At 43.1% G+C, this 15,305-nt stretch overlaps 1 protein-coding gene across 4 annotated transcripts in view; it reads left to right on the plus strand.

Moving 5' to 3' along the window:
- Nucleotides 1-4,204: 4,204 nt before the first annotated feature.
- Nucleotides 4,205-15,305, plus strand: part of UGDH (UDP-glucose 6-dehydrogenase) — a 31,183-nt gene continuing 20,082 nt past the window's right edge. For 2 of the 4 annotated variants that reach the window (XM_023753646.1, XM_023753648.1), the window contains exon 1: nt 12,092-12,280. In XM_023753646.1, the coding sequence (XP_023609414.1) occupies nt 12,119-12,280 (162 nt within the window). In that variant the 5' untranslated portion in view covers nt 12,092-12,118. Of the gene's footprint in view, nt 4,344-12,091; nt 12,281-15,305 lie in introns of those variants that run through there. The other 2 variants (XM_006088498.3, XM_014455624.2) reach the window with 2 other exon arrangements.

Below are 15,305 nucleotides of genomic sequence, written 5' to 3' on the forward strand. Positions count from 1 at the left end.
TATTGACCTATAATTGGCTTTAGGTCCTTCCAATAGACCCTGGAATGCCTCAAGGATTTTTTTCTTTCCTTATGAAGGAAATTTTTATGCTTAAGATACACGGGAAGCTTTTTCAAATGAAGAAATAATAACTATATTTATATATGCATATTATTAAAATGGATGTTTTGGAAATTATCTAAAAATTTCTAGGAGTCTATAAATTCTAATATACTTTAATTTATTACTCTGTTATTCTAGAATATTGTATCTTACAGAAAGGACAAGGTTCCATGTCGACTGCATTATAATCAGATCCATAACCCTATCATTTTAAAATTTTTCTTGTCATTTAGAGACAGTCACTGTTTTGTTATAATGCATTTGCAAAAATGTTACATCTTCTGAGAGATCCATGGAAAGGACTCTGATTTATTTTAAATTACATATCTCTGAGAATAGATTTTCAGATCATCCCCTTCAAACTGTATGAAAATTATTTTTAAAATGTTTTTATTGATTCTCAGAAATAGGGAGAGGGAGAAATAGAAACATCAATGATGAGAATCATTGATCAGTTGCCTCCTGCACAACCCCCACTGGGAGCCTACAACCTGAGCATGTGCCTGAACCCATCCATGAAGGAAGTGTTTTTATTTTTTTTAAAGTAACATATTTTGCTCAACAGCTTTTATTTTCTTTATTTTTATTGATCTCAGAGTAAGAGAGAGAGAGAGAGAAACATCAATGATGACAGAGAATCACTGATTGGCTGCCCTCTGCACATCCCCCACTGAGGATCGAACCCGCAACCCAGACATGTGCCTTTGACTGGAATCAAACCTGGGACCCTTCAGTCCGCAAGTCGATGCTCTATCCACTGAACCAAACCAGCTAGGGCAGAAGGAGTTGTTTTTAAATTGTAAGAGGAATCTGTTTATAAATTGAAATGCTACATAAAAATTGACATAGAAAGCAGATAACAGTAGAACTGTTCTGATTTGACGAAAGGAGAGAGACATAGGAAACCCAGAACCCGGCCTGTTTTAACCTCCCACTTATTCTCTCCTCACAGACTGACACACCACCAGAGAAACTTAGAATTCGTGAAACAGAATTTGAAAATACATCAAGAAGTTCTCAAACTCTTTGTTTTCAGGACTCCTTTAAACATTTAAAATTTGAAGACCCCAAAAGTTTTTTCATGTTGATTTATATCTACTGGTATTTACCCTATTAGAAATGAAAACTGACAAATTATGAAAAATACATTATTTTCTTAAAAATGACTAATAATTACATGTTAACATAAGTAACATTTTAATGAAAAATTACTATATTGCCAAATAAAAAGTTAGTAAGATTGGTATTGCTTGACTTTTTAAAAATCCTCACCCAAGGATATTATTTTTCATTGACTTTCAGAGAGAGTGGAAGGGAGGAGGGGGAGAGAGAAAGAGAAACATTGATGTGAGGGAGACACATTGATTGGTTGCCTCCTGTGCACCCCGACTGGGGCTGGGAAGGAACCTGCAACCTAGGTACATACCCTTGACCGGGAATTGAACCTGTGGCCCTTTGAATGCTCTACCCAGTGAGCACACCAGCCAGGTCGTGCTTGACAGTTTTGTAAATCTAAAAGTCTGCATTCAATATATTACAATGTCAACGAGCCTCTAGCAAATTCCAATATGTTAGTAACAGAATGAGAGTGAATAAAGCAAGTAACATTAGTTTTATCTTTTTATTTTATTTTACTGATTTTTTACAGAGAGGAGGGAGAAGGATAGAGAGTTAGAAACATCGATAAGAGAGAAACATCAATCAGCAGCCTCCTACACACTCCCTACTGGGGATGTGCCCGCAACCCAGGTACATGCCCTTGACCGGAATCAAACCTGGGACCTTTCAGTCCGCAGGCCAACGCTCTATCCACTGAGCCAAACCAGTTAGGGCTAGTTTTATCCTGAAGATGTTTTGACCCCCTGGATCCCTTGAAAGGGTCTCAAAGACTGTGCATCTTGAGAATGGCTATCCTAGATCCAAAGGTCCATTCTAGCTAATACTGATATTCTGATTTAATTTCTGAGATTTTACTGATTGCTGTGAAGATTGTGATGATTATCAAAATACTAACAAAGAATGTAAAGTGAATAATAGGTAGAAAAATGTTGAATTCATAAGAAGGGGAAGAATAGAAAAGTACATTATTTTATTTTTTATTAGAAAGCCAATTGTAATAGGTAACAAATCTATATGCCAAGTTAAAAATGATACCACCTATTATAGTATAACTCACATGCATTGCAATTATTTATGTGTTCATGTCTCCTACTAGCCTGTGAGTTTGGAAGAAGGAATTGGGTCTTGATTCATTTTGCATCTTTGGTCTCTAGGATAATGTCTAATGCACTAAATATTTGATGGGTGATAGAATTTAACTGCATAGAATGTACAATGCCTACATATACTATCACACTTTATACAATTCACAGCAAATTATTTTATTTAGTCAACATTCAACAGTTTTTTACAAGTCGTCATCATGATCCTATCAAAAAAACCATCATCTATGCGATATTTTAAGGCAGCGGTCTCAACCTGTCGCTCGCGACCCCTTTGGGGGTCGAACGATCCTTTCACAGGGGTTGCCTAAGACCATCGGAAAACACATATTGAATATATAATTACATATTGTTTTTGTGATTAATCACTATGCTTTAATTATGTTCAATTTGTAACAATAAAAATACATCCTGCATATCAGATATTTACATTACGTTTCATAACAGTAGCAAAATTAGTTATGAAGTAGCAACGAAAATAATCTTATGGTTGGGGGTCACCACAACATGAGGAACTGTATTAAAGGGTCGCAGCATTAGGAAGGTTGAGAACCACTGCTTTAAGGTCTTTATAACCTAATCGATCTCCTCATGATGTATCTTAAAATGCTTTGACTTCTAGTACAGATTGTTACCTGATGTAATTATTTTTTTTTTAAAATATTTTTATTGATTTCAAAGAGGCAGGAAGAGGGAGTGATAGAAACATCAATGATGAGAATCATTGATTGGCTGCCTCCTGCACGCCCCCTACTGGGGGTCGAGCCCACAACCCAGGCATGTGCCCTTGACCGGAATGGAATCGGGGCGACACTCTATCCACTGAGCAAAACCGGCTAGGGCCCCTGATGTAATTCTCAATGAGGGAAACCAAATGTCATGACTGCTTGTATTTGAGGTTTAAATGCCCGTGGGATGGGGAAAGAGAAACAGAACTGCCTTCCACATTAAAAGTGGGCAGGCTCCATATGTTAATTTCACCCTCCCCCATGCACGGGACTTACATGTGGCATATTCTGCTAAGTCTCATGCACAGACACCCCAGATCCTGCACTTGGCAGGAGCTTCAACTCTAGAAAACATCTCTGAAGGGCGTGGGTGTCCCGCTTCTCCTCCCAAGGGATCGGGGCGGGGGCACGAAGCGGTCCAGTCACGACAGGACTCAGCATCTCCAGACGTCAGGCATCTCCTTCCCAGAAGCGGCGGGTCCGACCGGATCTGACTCAACCTTAGGCCGCAAGCCCGCAGGGTGAGGCGGCCCCAGGGGCCTGGAGGGCGTGGGAGGGGAGTCAGCCGCCGGCCCCGTCGGACCGGCCCCGTCTGACCCGCAGTCCAGCGGGCCAAAGACAAGGCCGGCCCTCCAGGCTCCTGGGGAGACCGGAAGGGGGGCCCGGACCTTCCGGTCCCCTCGGGCTGCCGCGGGACCAGTCTCCCCCTTCTCCCCGCTCGTAGCCCCGGAGCCTGGCGGGCCTGGTGCGCATGCGGCAGCACCTCGGCGCGGACCGTTAGCCAGCACCCGGTGACCGGGAGGGAAGCGGGGCGCAACCGTGATCCCAGTGCCTCTGACAACCAAGGCGGGGACGCTCCAGGGCCCCAGCCCCGCAGTCAGAGAGGACCGCTGCGCACGCAGCTCCGCCCAGAGCTGTTCGCGGCAGGGGCGGGGCCGCCTACCTGGCCAGAGCGGATTGGCCCAGGCTCAACCGGGGCGTGGCCTGATCCTCCCAGCGGCGACTGGCCCCGCCCCGCCCCTGGACCCCGCAGGAAATAGGGGCGGGCCCCGGCCTGGTGTGGCGGGAGGAGGAGCAGGCTTGCGGCGGAGAGAGGAGTCCAGGAGGGCCTGGCAACGGGGGAATGAAGCCTCCGCCTTCTCGGCCAGAAGCCTTTAAATACGGGCCCAGGCCCGGGACTCTCGTTGCAGTGAGAGGAGACCTGGCGGAGCGGCTGCAGTGCGGCCCAGAGGGAAGAGTTGTCCGCGCCGCGGGGACAGGAGCGGAAGCCGCGCTCGGTGCTAGGAAGAGGGTAAGCTCCTTCCCGGGATGGCTCGCCGCCCCGTCGGGATGCTCCGGGGTCCTGGCGGCGGGTGCAGGGAGCGGGGCGGGGGTGTGCGCGCTGCCCCAGGTCCCTCCCAGCGCTCAGTCCCGGGCTTTCTGTCTCCAGACCCCCGTCTCCTCCTCTAGGCTCTGGGCGGGAATCGCCTTTTGGATCTGCTGCCCTGGGGATGGTATTGCTTGGGCTTTTTATCCCAGACTCGCGAGTCTTCCCGTCGCATCTCTGTCTGCTTTTTCTCACTTTCTGAGTTGAAATAAAGGAGATTTCCCCGGCCGCTCAGAAAGCCGAACGCCCCCCGAAGGAAGCGGTCCTCTGCTTAGGGACCCCATTTTGGCCTCAGAATCACGCCTGGCCTTTTGTTTGTGTGAAGTCTGCTTACCTGGGGGCTGCTGCTTTCTTCACTCCATTGGCTCTTCTTAAGAAACCAACGAGAAAACGAAGCCAGAAAGCCCTTTGGAGGGCGAAATCCGAAGGCATTCTATTGTGGCATCTGTATGGGCTGTCCTGGAATGCATTGTTGCCGCTACACCATATCCATGGTTTTTATTTCATGTCAGGGGAGGCCTGTCGTGGGTGCTTTAGGAGATCATGTTTGCGTGAGACCTTGATAAATTATACCTCTTCTATAGGAAGATAATTGAGTAGAGTTGAGAATTCTGGAATCGAGAAAAGAGGGATTCACTGGTAGGGAGCTTTTTATGGATATATGTACAGAGGAGGGCTGTCCATCGACTGCCCTCAAAGACACAGTGAGTCTTTGAGTTTCTTCAAGTCCCCTAAGAAATAGAGAACAGTAGTCTGGTCTGTTTCTTCAGGGGGTGTTCTGCAAATGAAAGAGCTTACTGTCTGCTCTGAGATGAGCTTGTTTGTACCCAGCACCTAGTTAAAGGTAAGTGGTAGACAATCCTGATTGGGAGGATCCCACGTCTTCTCTGACCGCTGTACTTATTTCTCTAACATAAAATCTACAGCTAAGCCCTAACCGGTTTGGCTCAGTGGATAGAACGTCGGCCTGCGGACTGAATGGTCCCAGGTTCGATTCTGGCCAAGGGCATGTACCTTGGTTGCAGGCACATCCCGGGTAGGGGGTGTGCAGGAGGCAGCTGGTCGATGTTTCTCTCTCATCGATGTTTCTAACTCTCTCTCCCTCTCCCTTCCTCTCTGTAAAAAAATCAATAAAATATATATTTTTTAAAAATCTACAGCTAAGCATATTCCATCCAGTCTCTCACTATTTCCACAGCTAAAGAAACCCTTTAGATATAACATTAGCACTCTCACTGATTAGTACTTTTCCTGGGTCAGGCATCTGTTAGGATATAACTTTTGAAAATGACTAAAATGATTTGTGAAGTTGATATATCCAGCTATAGTCAGTCCATTGCTTTGTGCAGAGTATACTGAACAAGGGGGAGGGGGAGGGATTATATTTAGTTTAGATTGTGATAGGACCTTCCCTATCTGTTAGCCACATATTCTAGGTAGAAATATTGACCTCAATTTGTAAAATTTTAAATGAAGAGTGGTTTTGGAATCGCCTGGTTTGTTATGACTTTCCCAAAATACAGAGGTAAAAAACTCATTTCAAACTGACTTATAAAGCAAACATGCCCATTTCCCTGACAGCCCAGTAGGGAGGGTCAGAAGGTACATAAAAGTAGAAGTAGGAAATGGAATCAGAAGACATCTGTGTTGGGGAAAGTATATAGCTAACACTGTATCCATATTAAAGCGTATTGAAAATTTTATTGAAATTTCCAAAGATAATTTATTTGGATTTGCACAGATTGCACATCTAACTTCTTCCGTAATTTTCCCATTGTCATTTACAGCCATACTTCTTATGAAATAGCAATGCAGGGACCCCAGAAACATATGTAATTCTATAATACAGGTCCACCTGCTATCAGTCATTTACTCCATCTGTTGTACGTGAGACAAGCTGAATACAGCTTTGCAATCAAGGTAGTTAAGAAAGAACTGGGAAGACATACTGAAGTTCTATCTAAAGAGGAGAAGATGATAGGATTCTGGGCAGTCTCTGCAAAAATACTATGATCAGCCATCTAAGCTAAAGATATTAAAATAATAGGCTTCATTTATAAAGGTAGACCCTCATGGAGAGTTACTCATTCATTCAATTAATATATATTGAGAGCCTACTGTTCTAGGTATCGAGGCGAATAGCAACAGGTAAGCACTGGGAGTACCTTATTAAACTATGAACTTCTTGAGCTCAAGTTGCCTCATGTACACATGCAATCCATGTTTTTATTATTATTATTATTATTATTATTTGCTTTTATTAGCATTTATTTTATGCTGAATTTACTCCCTGGCCATAAGTTTTTGTTTCTTCTGGGTTATCTTTTTCTTCTGTGCAACCTCCTCTTCTCGTTTAGGAACACTGCTCTTTTTCAGTGGGATCATCTCCATGTGGCAGGGAGAGCTCCTGTGTGGGTTAGTCTGCCCATGAGATCTGTAAGTTCTGTGCTGCATCTTAGGAACTTCGTTCACCTGGATGTGCTCAATGACCAGAGAATCTACATCTAAACCCTCAAGTTCAGCATTACTGTCTGCATTTTTAAGCATGTGCAGCCAGCACCTGTTTTGCTTGAGATTGAGGGCATAGGATTCCCTATTAACCTCTGAACTATGGGATTAAGTGGTAACCCAAAGAAATCATCTGGTCCAAAAGTACTTTGAGATGACACTTTTTATGTATTCTAGATTTATTGGTTTTACTTAGAGAGAGAGGTTGGCTAGCTGTCCAGTAAGGGTGTTACAGTGTAGTAGTTCTTCAGGTTCATTACAGTTCAGGACTTGATCTTCAGCCTTTCATATCTGGAAGGTAGTCGTCCCCCCCCCCCACCTCCATGAACCCAAAGTTAATGAGGCTTTAAATGTTAACTTATGATGATTAAGCTCATAAGAGACTGATGAATAAACTAGAATGGAACTTTGCTATCACAGTAGAGAAATTTTATTCCAGTGCCTAGAATACTTGTGTCTCAAATCCAGGCCATCACTTTCTACTATTATGGTTCCTGGAAATCTGAATTCATAAGGCAGCATGGAATCAGAACAAAGAATCTTGGGGAATATGCCATCCAAGCATTGGGAAAGCCTGTTTTTGCCCTATTCTCTGGAATCAGAATACTTCTGACTTCCAGATTCTGTGTACTCTTATGTAGACAGGACTGAAATAAACAATGTCATTCTTTTTCTTAACTCCCTCTTTCCAGACTGATTATTCCCTTTGTGTCCCCCCCCCCCACACCACCCCCTTTTTTGTGTGTAATTATTAGATTTTAGCTACATTAATGCCATTGATTCTTAGGTTACTTTCGCCATGTTACCTTAAGTTATTAAGTTGTAGTCTCATGGATTGTTATGGCCATGCTTTCCTGAGAGAGGCATTCAAGACCCACTTTCAATTCATTTCCATTCTAGGAGACAATTATTGCTGCTCACTACTTCTTAACATCCACTTTTTTGTCCAGCGAGACAGATCTCACTTCTTTGGACTCATTTCTCTCTGTAAGTCCTTATTTATTCTCTTCTTCTCTTCTGGAATGTCCTCCCCCACTAATCTATACTTTTTATATCCTACTCATTCTTTAGGTCAAGCTTAGATTTTACATTTGCCTTGATGTAGATGCCTTATTATTTTGACTCCCCCCTCTCCGCCCCCCCATAGACTTTAACACTCATTTTGTCATATATTGTTTATACTGCCTTGTATAATTTAGCCATGTTATCTGGGTGCAACTAGCAACTTTTCAACTTTTTTTTTTTTCTCTCTCTTAAAAGTTTTGGGGTTGTTTTTTTTTTTTGGTTTTTTTTTTTTTAACACTAAGCAATCTACAGGGTTGTTTTTTTTCGCAACTTTTCAACTTTTAAGTCAGCTTAAAAGTCATTTTCTCAGAGAGTCCTTCTTTAACTACCCTATCTAATGTAGTCCTTTCTCCACAGACAGCTTTTCCCTCCCTCCCTGTCTCCTACATGATTATTTCCTTTATATGGAACTAGAGGCCCAGTGCATGAATTTGTGCACCCGTGGGGTCCCTCGGCCTGGCCTGTGGGATCAGGCCAAAACTGGCTCTCCGACATCCCCCAAGTGGTCTTGGATTGCGAGAGGGCGCAGGCCAGGCCGATGGACCCCACCGGTGCATGATCGGGGCCGGGGAGGGACACGGGAGGTTGGCCAGCCGGGGAGGGACTGGGGGAGGGCTCCAGGGTGTGTCCAGCCCCACTCACTCAGTCCCGATCGGTAGGACCCCAGCAGCAAGCTAACCTACCAATCGGAGCGTCTGCCCCCCTGGTGGTCAGTGCACATCATAGTGAGCTGTTGAGCAGCCTTAGCATATCATTAGCATATTATGTTTTGATTGGTTGACCAGACGACCAGACACTTAGCATATTAGGCTTTTATTATATAGATGTGTCACAACTGCCATTATTTTGTCTGTGTGCTCTCCTAGAATATAGCCATATAAAAGTAGGAACTGTATCTGTCATGTTCACTACTAGTATTATGTATCCACAGTACATAGACCGGTAGTGGTTGTTACATAGTAGGGTGTTTAACGTCTTTCAATTGAATCATTCCCTAGAATAAATTGTTAAATACCAGAGTGTCAGGTCCTGTATCCCTCTATGGCCAAATTCTCTGCTATGCCTACACAGTAGACCCTTACATTGGAAATACTAATTTTTCATGAAGGTGAAGATGGGAATAGGCCTGAACTAAGTTGAAGCAATTTTTAAAATATATATATTTTTATTGATTTCAGAGAGGTAGGGAGAGGGAGAGAGAGATAGAAACATCAATGATGAGAGAGAATCATTGATCGGCTGCCTCTTGCAAGCTCCCTACTGATGATGGAGCCCACAACCCGAGCATGTGTGCCCTTGACTGGAATCGAATCCGGGACCCTTCAGTCTGCAGGCTGACGCTCTATCCACTGAGCAAAACCGGCTAGGGCTTGAAGCAATTTTTTTGAAAACAGATGCTGAGCCTTTTCTGTTGTAGAGGTGGGAAGAGCAGCAGCGAATGCTGGAGACACATCTTTGGTAAACCTGCTCCAGAGTCAGAAGGCCCCTTCCCACAGGTGGGAGCTTTAGCAGTTAGCTACCCCAATGCAGTCTTTTCCTCCCATGTAGTTTTTCTTTCTCCTGGTGTATAGGGCACTTGAGGCATGGACAATGGTAAAGAGCAGAACTGAAAAGTAGAAGGGTGAAGAAATGAAAGATGGATGGTTGCCAAAAGTAAATTTTGAATTTTTGCTGAGGTGAATCTTATAATCCTAAATGTTTAATAAGAATATCAATTAAAAATATTTTTAATTGATTTCAGAAAGGAAGGAAGAGGGAGAGAGAGAACTAGAAACATCGGTGATGATAGAGAATCATTGATCGGCTGCCTCCTGCACACCCCACACTGGGGATCAGCCCACAACCTGGCATGTGCCCTGCCTGGGAATTGAACCATGACCTCCTGGCTCATAGATTGATGCTCAACCACTGAGCCATGCCAGCTGGGCAAGAATACCATATTTTTATGGCTTCACATGATAGGAAACTGTTATTCACTTAATTAGGTTATTAAGGAGAGATTCTACCGGATTTAACATTGGTAAGTACATTCACACAATGGAATACAGTGTAACTTTTTTTAAAAAGTAAGAGAGAGGAGAGGAAATGGATAGGACTTCAGAATGCACTAAGTGGAAAATAAAACAAATGTTGATAGTGTATATGGTATTCTATCATTTGAATTTAGGAAGAAAAGATTATTAGAATTTACTATATATTTACTTGTGTTAAAAATACTGGAAGGATACACAAAAATCTAATAAAGGAGTTGCTTGTGGGAACAAAGTAGATAGGGATGGGGTAGGCATGAGATTTCTTAGAGTATATACAGTAGGTCCTCGGGTTACTTGGGAGATCCGTTCCTAGGGCGCGACATAATGTGATTTTCGCCATAGGTCGAAACCCACCTACATTAGCACCTACATCACTCACATGGAGCACACACACAGCAGTAATGAAGTGAAACAGTAAAAAAAAATTAAAAGACAGATAACAATTTCTGACCTTTACTTGTGGTAAATAAATAGCAAAAAACATAAAGCACATATGTACATACGTCGAAATGATGGAACTTTTTTTTTAACAAGTAAATGGGAGATGGCGACATAACCACGAAACGAGGTACGTCGACCCGAGGACTGCCTGTACCTTGTTATATGGATTTAATTTTTGAACCATATGAATGCATTACCTATTCAAAACAAAAAACAAATTTAAAAAATACCTTTGTATGTATATCACTAATAGTATTGCTTTCTGCTCATATTTATTGTTTTACTAAAATTCTGTTTCTTTATACGGTTTTAAAAAGTCATTAGAGATTAGACTCTATGAGTTGATATCTGCTAATTATGACCACTAACGATCAATTTATAAGCCAGGGTTAATTGTTAATAATACAGACCAGGATACTTTTATGATTTGGTCAGCTCATTCGTTTCCAGTAGGGAAATCTACCCAGAGAACCAATGAAGATTAGGGATATACTTGCCAGGCATTGTAATTAGATCAGCCTTCCAGATCAGCCTTCTCGATCCTTGTAGGAATATACTAAAAAGTTATTGAACTCTCTAATTATCATTTTTCTTTTCTTTGGAATCCATGAATTAGATGTCTGCGGTCTTGACAAGGAGTAAAATTCTGAGAATTTGATCAGTTTGACAGTTTTTGTTCTCACTATAATGAATAAACTGACATTCTTATGTATAAATTAGTCCTTTGTAAGTTTGATTAGTGTAAATCAATTTAACTAATGGTTTTTGAAAATCTGTCAAGCCCTTGCCGGTGTTATTCAGTGGTTAGAGCATCAGCCCGTGCATGGAAGGGTTGTTGGTTCAATTCCTGGTGGTCAAGGGCAGATTCAATCTTCGGCCCATTGGGGCATATGTGGGAAGCAACCAATCGATGTGTCTCTCACATCGATGTTTCTCTCCCTCTCTCTCTGTCCCTCCCTCCCTTCTACTCTCTCTAAAAAGCAATGGAAAAAATATCCTCGGGTGAGGAATAAAAAAAAAATTTGTGTTACAGCTTTGGTTACTACAGAAATTTCTTTCTTTTAACTACCTCATGGTTTCTGATTAAATTTGAAATTGAGTTTAAGATCATCGTCAAATACCTAAAAGTAAACTGCTGAAGCCAAACTGGGTAGAGAGTATAATCTCAGAGGCCAATTCTGGACGGCAGAACTAATCTTACTATCACTGTGTTTGTGTAAACCGGTCTCAAGGCTGACCTTTGTATACCAGCATTTATTTAAGCAGGAATTGCACTGGTATTTCACCCTTGAACTTTACCTCCGCAATCAAAGTTGTTCTAGTGTATTAAGAGGCCTAAGTAAGGTTTTATTTTGCTTCTTGACTTTCTAAATATTGGGTCATTATAATCTTTGTGGCTCTTCTCCAGTAATACCAGTTATTGTAATTTTTTCCTTGTGTTTCATACTAGTGCAGCTGAGAACAGGTTTGGTCATCCAATTGGAATGTTATTTTTTATCACTATTTTCATAATTCTTAATGAGTGTGAATGTAGGAAATCTTTCCAGATATGGCACCTTGACAATTTTTATTGTGTGATGAATAAGCAAAGTTATTTTAAATTTTCTGTTTTCAATAGTAGAACAGTCTTACTGTTTCTCTTCTAGTACAGTCATGTTTGAAATTAAGAAGATCTGTTGCATCGGTGCGGGCTATGTTGGAGGACCCACGTGTAGTGTCATAGCTCAGATGTGCCCTGAAATCAAGGTAACGGTTGTTGATGTCAATGAATCAAGAATCAATGCATGGAACTCTCCTACGCTGCCTATTTATGAGGTAAACCATAGTGTACAACTCTTTGTTCTTTGTTTTCTTACTTGTTTTGTGAAATAACTTACTATTGATGTAAAAAATCTATGATCGAAACTGATAGGAAATTAAATTAAAAAATTTAGATATACAGTGTTGTGGACATTATAATTACAATTATGTCAAGTATTACCAGGAAAATGACTGGAAAGAAGTAAATTAGAATATTAATAATGGTTGTATTAGTGCAGTGAGTTTATGGGTAATTTTTTTCTCTACTTTCTAATTTTACTATGGCTACCATAACATTATAGTAAAATTAAAAAGTGGTATTCAGGAAATACAAAACTATGGATGTTTATAATATTAATTCATATATAAGTCTGTTACAGTTCTTGGATTATTGTACTTATATCAGGTAAATCTTGGATTGGTGAATGGTGCCTTTCATATTTAGTGTTTAGTATCACAAGTTTGTTTAATTGGAATTTCAAAATTTCTGAATTTAGAGAATTTATAGTTAAGAAAATATGCTTTTAACTATTTTATTAAGCTCTCTGCATCCCTTTTTAAACATTACTTCATTGTAAATGAATTCATGATAATGATTTTGAAGCCCAACAGGGAAGCATTTGAAAATTTGATGGTAGCATTTTCTATTCAGTATTTTTATATATAAACTAGAGGCCCAGTGCACAAAAATTTGTGCACCGGGGGGGGGGGGGGCCCTCAGCCCGGCCTGTGCCCTCTCACAGTCTGGGACCCCTCAGGAAATAACGACCTGCTGGCTTAGGCCTGCTCCCGGGTGGCAAAGGGCAGGCCCAATCCCTAGGAGCAGCCCCTGGTCGGGCTCAAAACAGGGCTGATTGGGGAGTTGGGGCGCCACCCCCTGTCATGCACAAAGCAGGGCGGATTGGGAGGTTGTGATGCCACCCTCAGTCACGCTCAGGGTAGGGCCGATTGGGGGGTTGGGGCACCGCCCCCTGTCACACTCAAGGCAGGGTCGATGGGGAGGTTGCGGCGCACCCCCTGTCACGCACAGAGCAGGGACCATCAGGGGGGTTGGGGCTCCGTACCCTGTCACACACAGAGCAGGGCCAATCAGGGGGTTGGGCGCTGCCCCCTGTCATGCACAGAGCAGGGCCCATCAGGGGGTTGGGGAGCTCCCCCCTGTCATGCACAGAGCAGGGCCGATCAGCGGGTTGAGGAGCTCCCCCCTGTCATGCACAGAACAGGGCCCATCAGGGGGTTGGGGAGCTCCCCCCTGTCACGCACAGAGTAGGGCCAATAGGAGAGTTAGGGCACCGCCCTCTATCACCCACAGAGCAGGGCCGATCAGGGGGTTGGGGCGCCGCCACTGTCACACTCAGGGCAGGGCCGATGGGGAGGTTATGGCTCTACCCTGTCACACAGAGCAGGGCCTGTGGTGGTGGTGGTGGGGGGGGGGGGGTTGGGGCGCCGCATCCTGTCACACACAGAGCAAGACTGATCAGGGGGTTGGGACGCCACACCCCGTCACACACAGAGCCACAGGGCGATCAGGGGTTTTGGGCGCTGCCCCCTGTCACGCTGATCCGGTGCCAGGAGGCCTCTCGGCTCCTCTGATCCCGGTGCCGGGAGGCATATTACCCTTTTACTATATAGAATAGAGGCCTGGTGCATGGGTGGGGGCTGGCTGGTTTGCCCTGAAGGGTGTCCTGGATCAGGGTGGGGGTCCCCACTGGGGTGCCTGGCCAGCCTGGATGAGGGGATGATGGCTGTTTGCAGCTGGTCACACACCCTTCAGGGTGGGGTTCCCCACTGGGGTGCCTGGCCAGTCTGGGTGAGGGGCTGAGGGCTGCTTTCAGGCTGGCGGTTGTTGATTGAAGCTCCCAACCGCTCCTTTTTTTATTTTATTCTGGGCCAGCTTTAGCTCTGGCTCTAGCTCTGAGAGCAGGTATCTGGTTTGTTTCGGTTCTATAATCGAAACAATGTATAACTCCAGCTCTGAGATCCCGGCCTTCTATATTTGTTAGAATGTTTCAAACTGCCAGCTCAGAGGCCGGCAAGTCAGGCGGGGAACGTTGCAGTCTGCAGTCCCTGGAGCAAGCAAGCCTCATGTTCGCTTCCAGCTGCCTGGCTGCTGGCCGCCATCTTGGCTGACAGTTAATTTGCATAAGGATATGCTGATTAGCCAATGGGAAGGGTAGCGGTCGTACGCTAATTACCATGTTTCTCTTTTATTAGTGTAGATACTGGGGAACAATAAAGAAAAAATGGCAATAAATATGTACCTATCAGTAACCACTTTAAATATCAATGGCTTAAATGCTCCAATCAAAAGACGTAGTTACATGGATAAGAAAACAAGACCCATATATAATGCTGTCTGTAAGAGACCCACCTCAGAACTAAAGACATACACAGACTAAAAGCAAAGGGCTGGAAAAAGATATATGTTTTATTTATTGATTTTATTTCATTTGTTTATTTATTTATTTATTTATTTATTTATTTATTTATTTATTTATTGTGGGGGCCGGGACCAACGATCACCAGCTGCCCAAGTACCAAAAAACTATGCTTCCGAAATCTCTCTTTTTTTTTTTTTTTTTTTTTTTTTTACAAGAAACCATTTTATTTTATGTTATATATCTGAAAAACGGACAGCCATCGCCATTTAAAACTTTGGAGTGAAAATTTGACTTTGGCAGTTGCAATGACTATTAGCAAAATCTTTCCTCCTTCTTTTTTTAATAGAGTAGACCTTGAAATGCTTCTAAAATATTCAGCATGTGGGATTTGGTATTTATTTTAGAGAATGCTGATGCAGAACTCGGAGCTCTAGTTTGAACACCGGTAGACGGTGTTGTTATAGAAAAGTGAGAAGCTAGGAAAATTCCAGGACAAGCTGAATAGGCAAACTAAGACAGTTTGCAGACACCTAGTAAATCCTATCTTCCCTAAACCAAGGACACTTAAGGGTAAATGGTTTGTGCCTGGCCTGTGTGGCTCAGAGGTTGAGTGTCAACCCGGGAACCAAGAGGTCACTGGTTCAATTCCTGGTCAGGTC

The sequence above is a fragment of the Myotis lucifugus genome, unplaced genomic scaffold, assembly GCF_000147115.1.
Source record: "Myotis lucifugus unplaced genomic scaffold, Myoluc2.0 scaffold_48, whole genome shotgun sequence".
NCBI lineage: Eukaryota > Metazoa > Chordata > Mammalia > Chiroptera > Vespertilionidae > Myotis > Myotis lucifugus.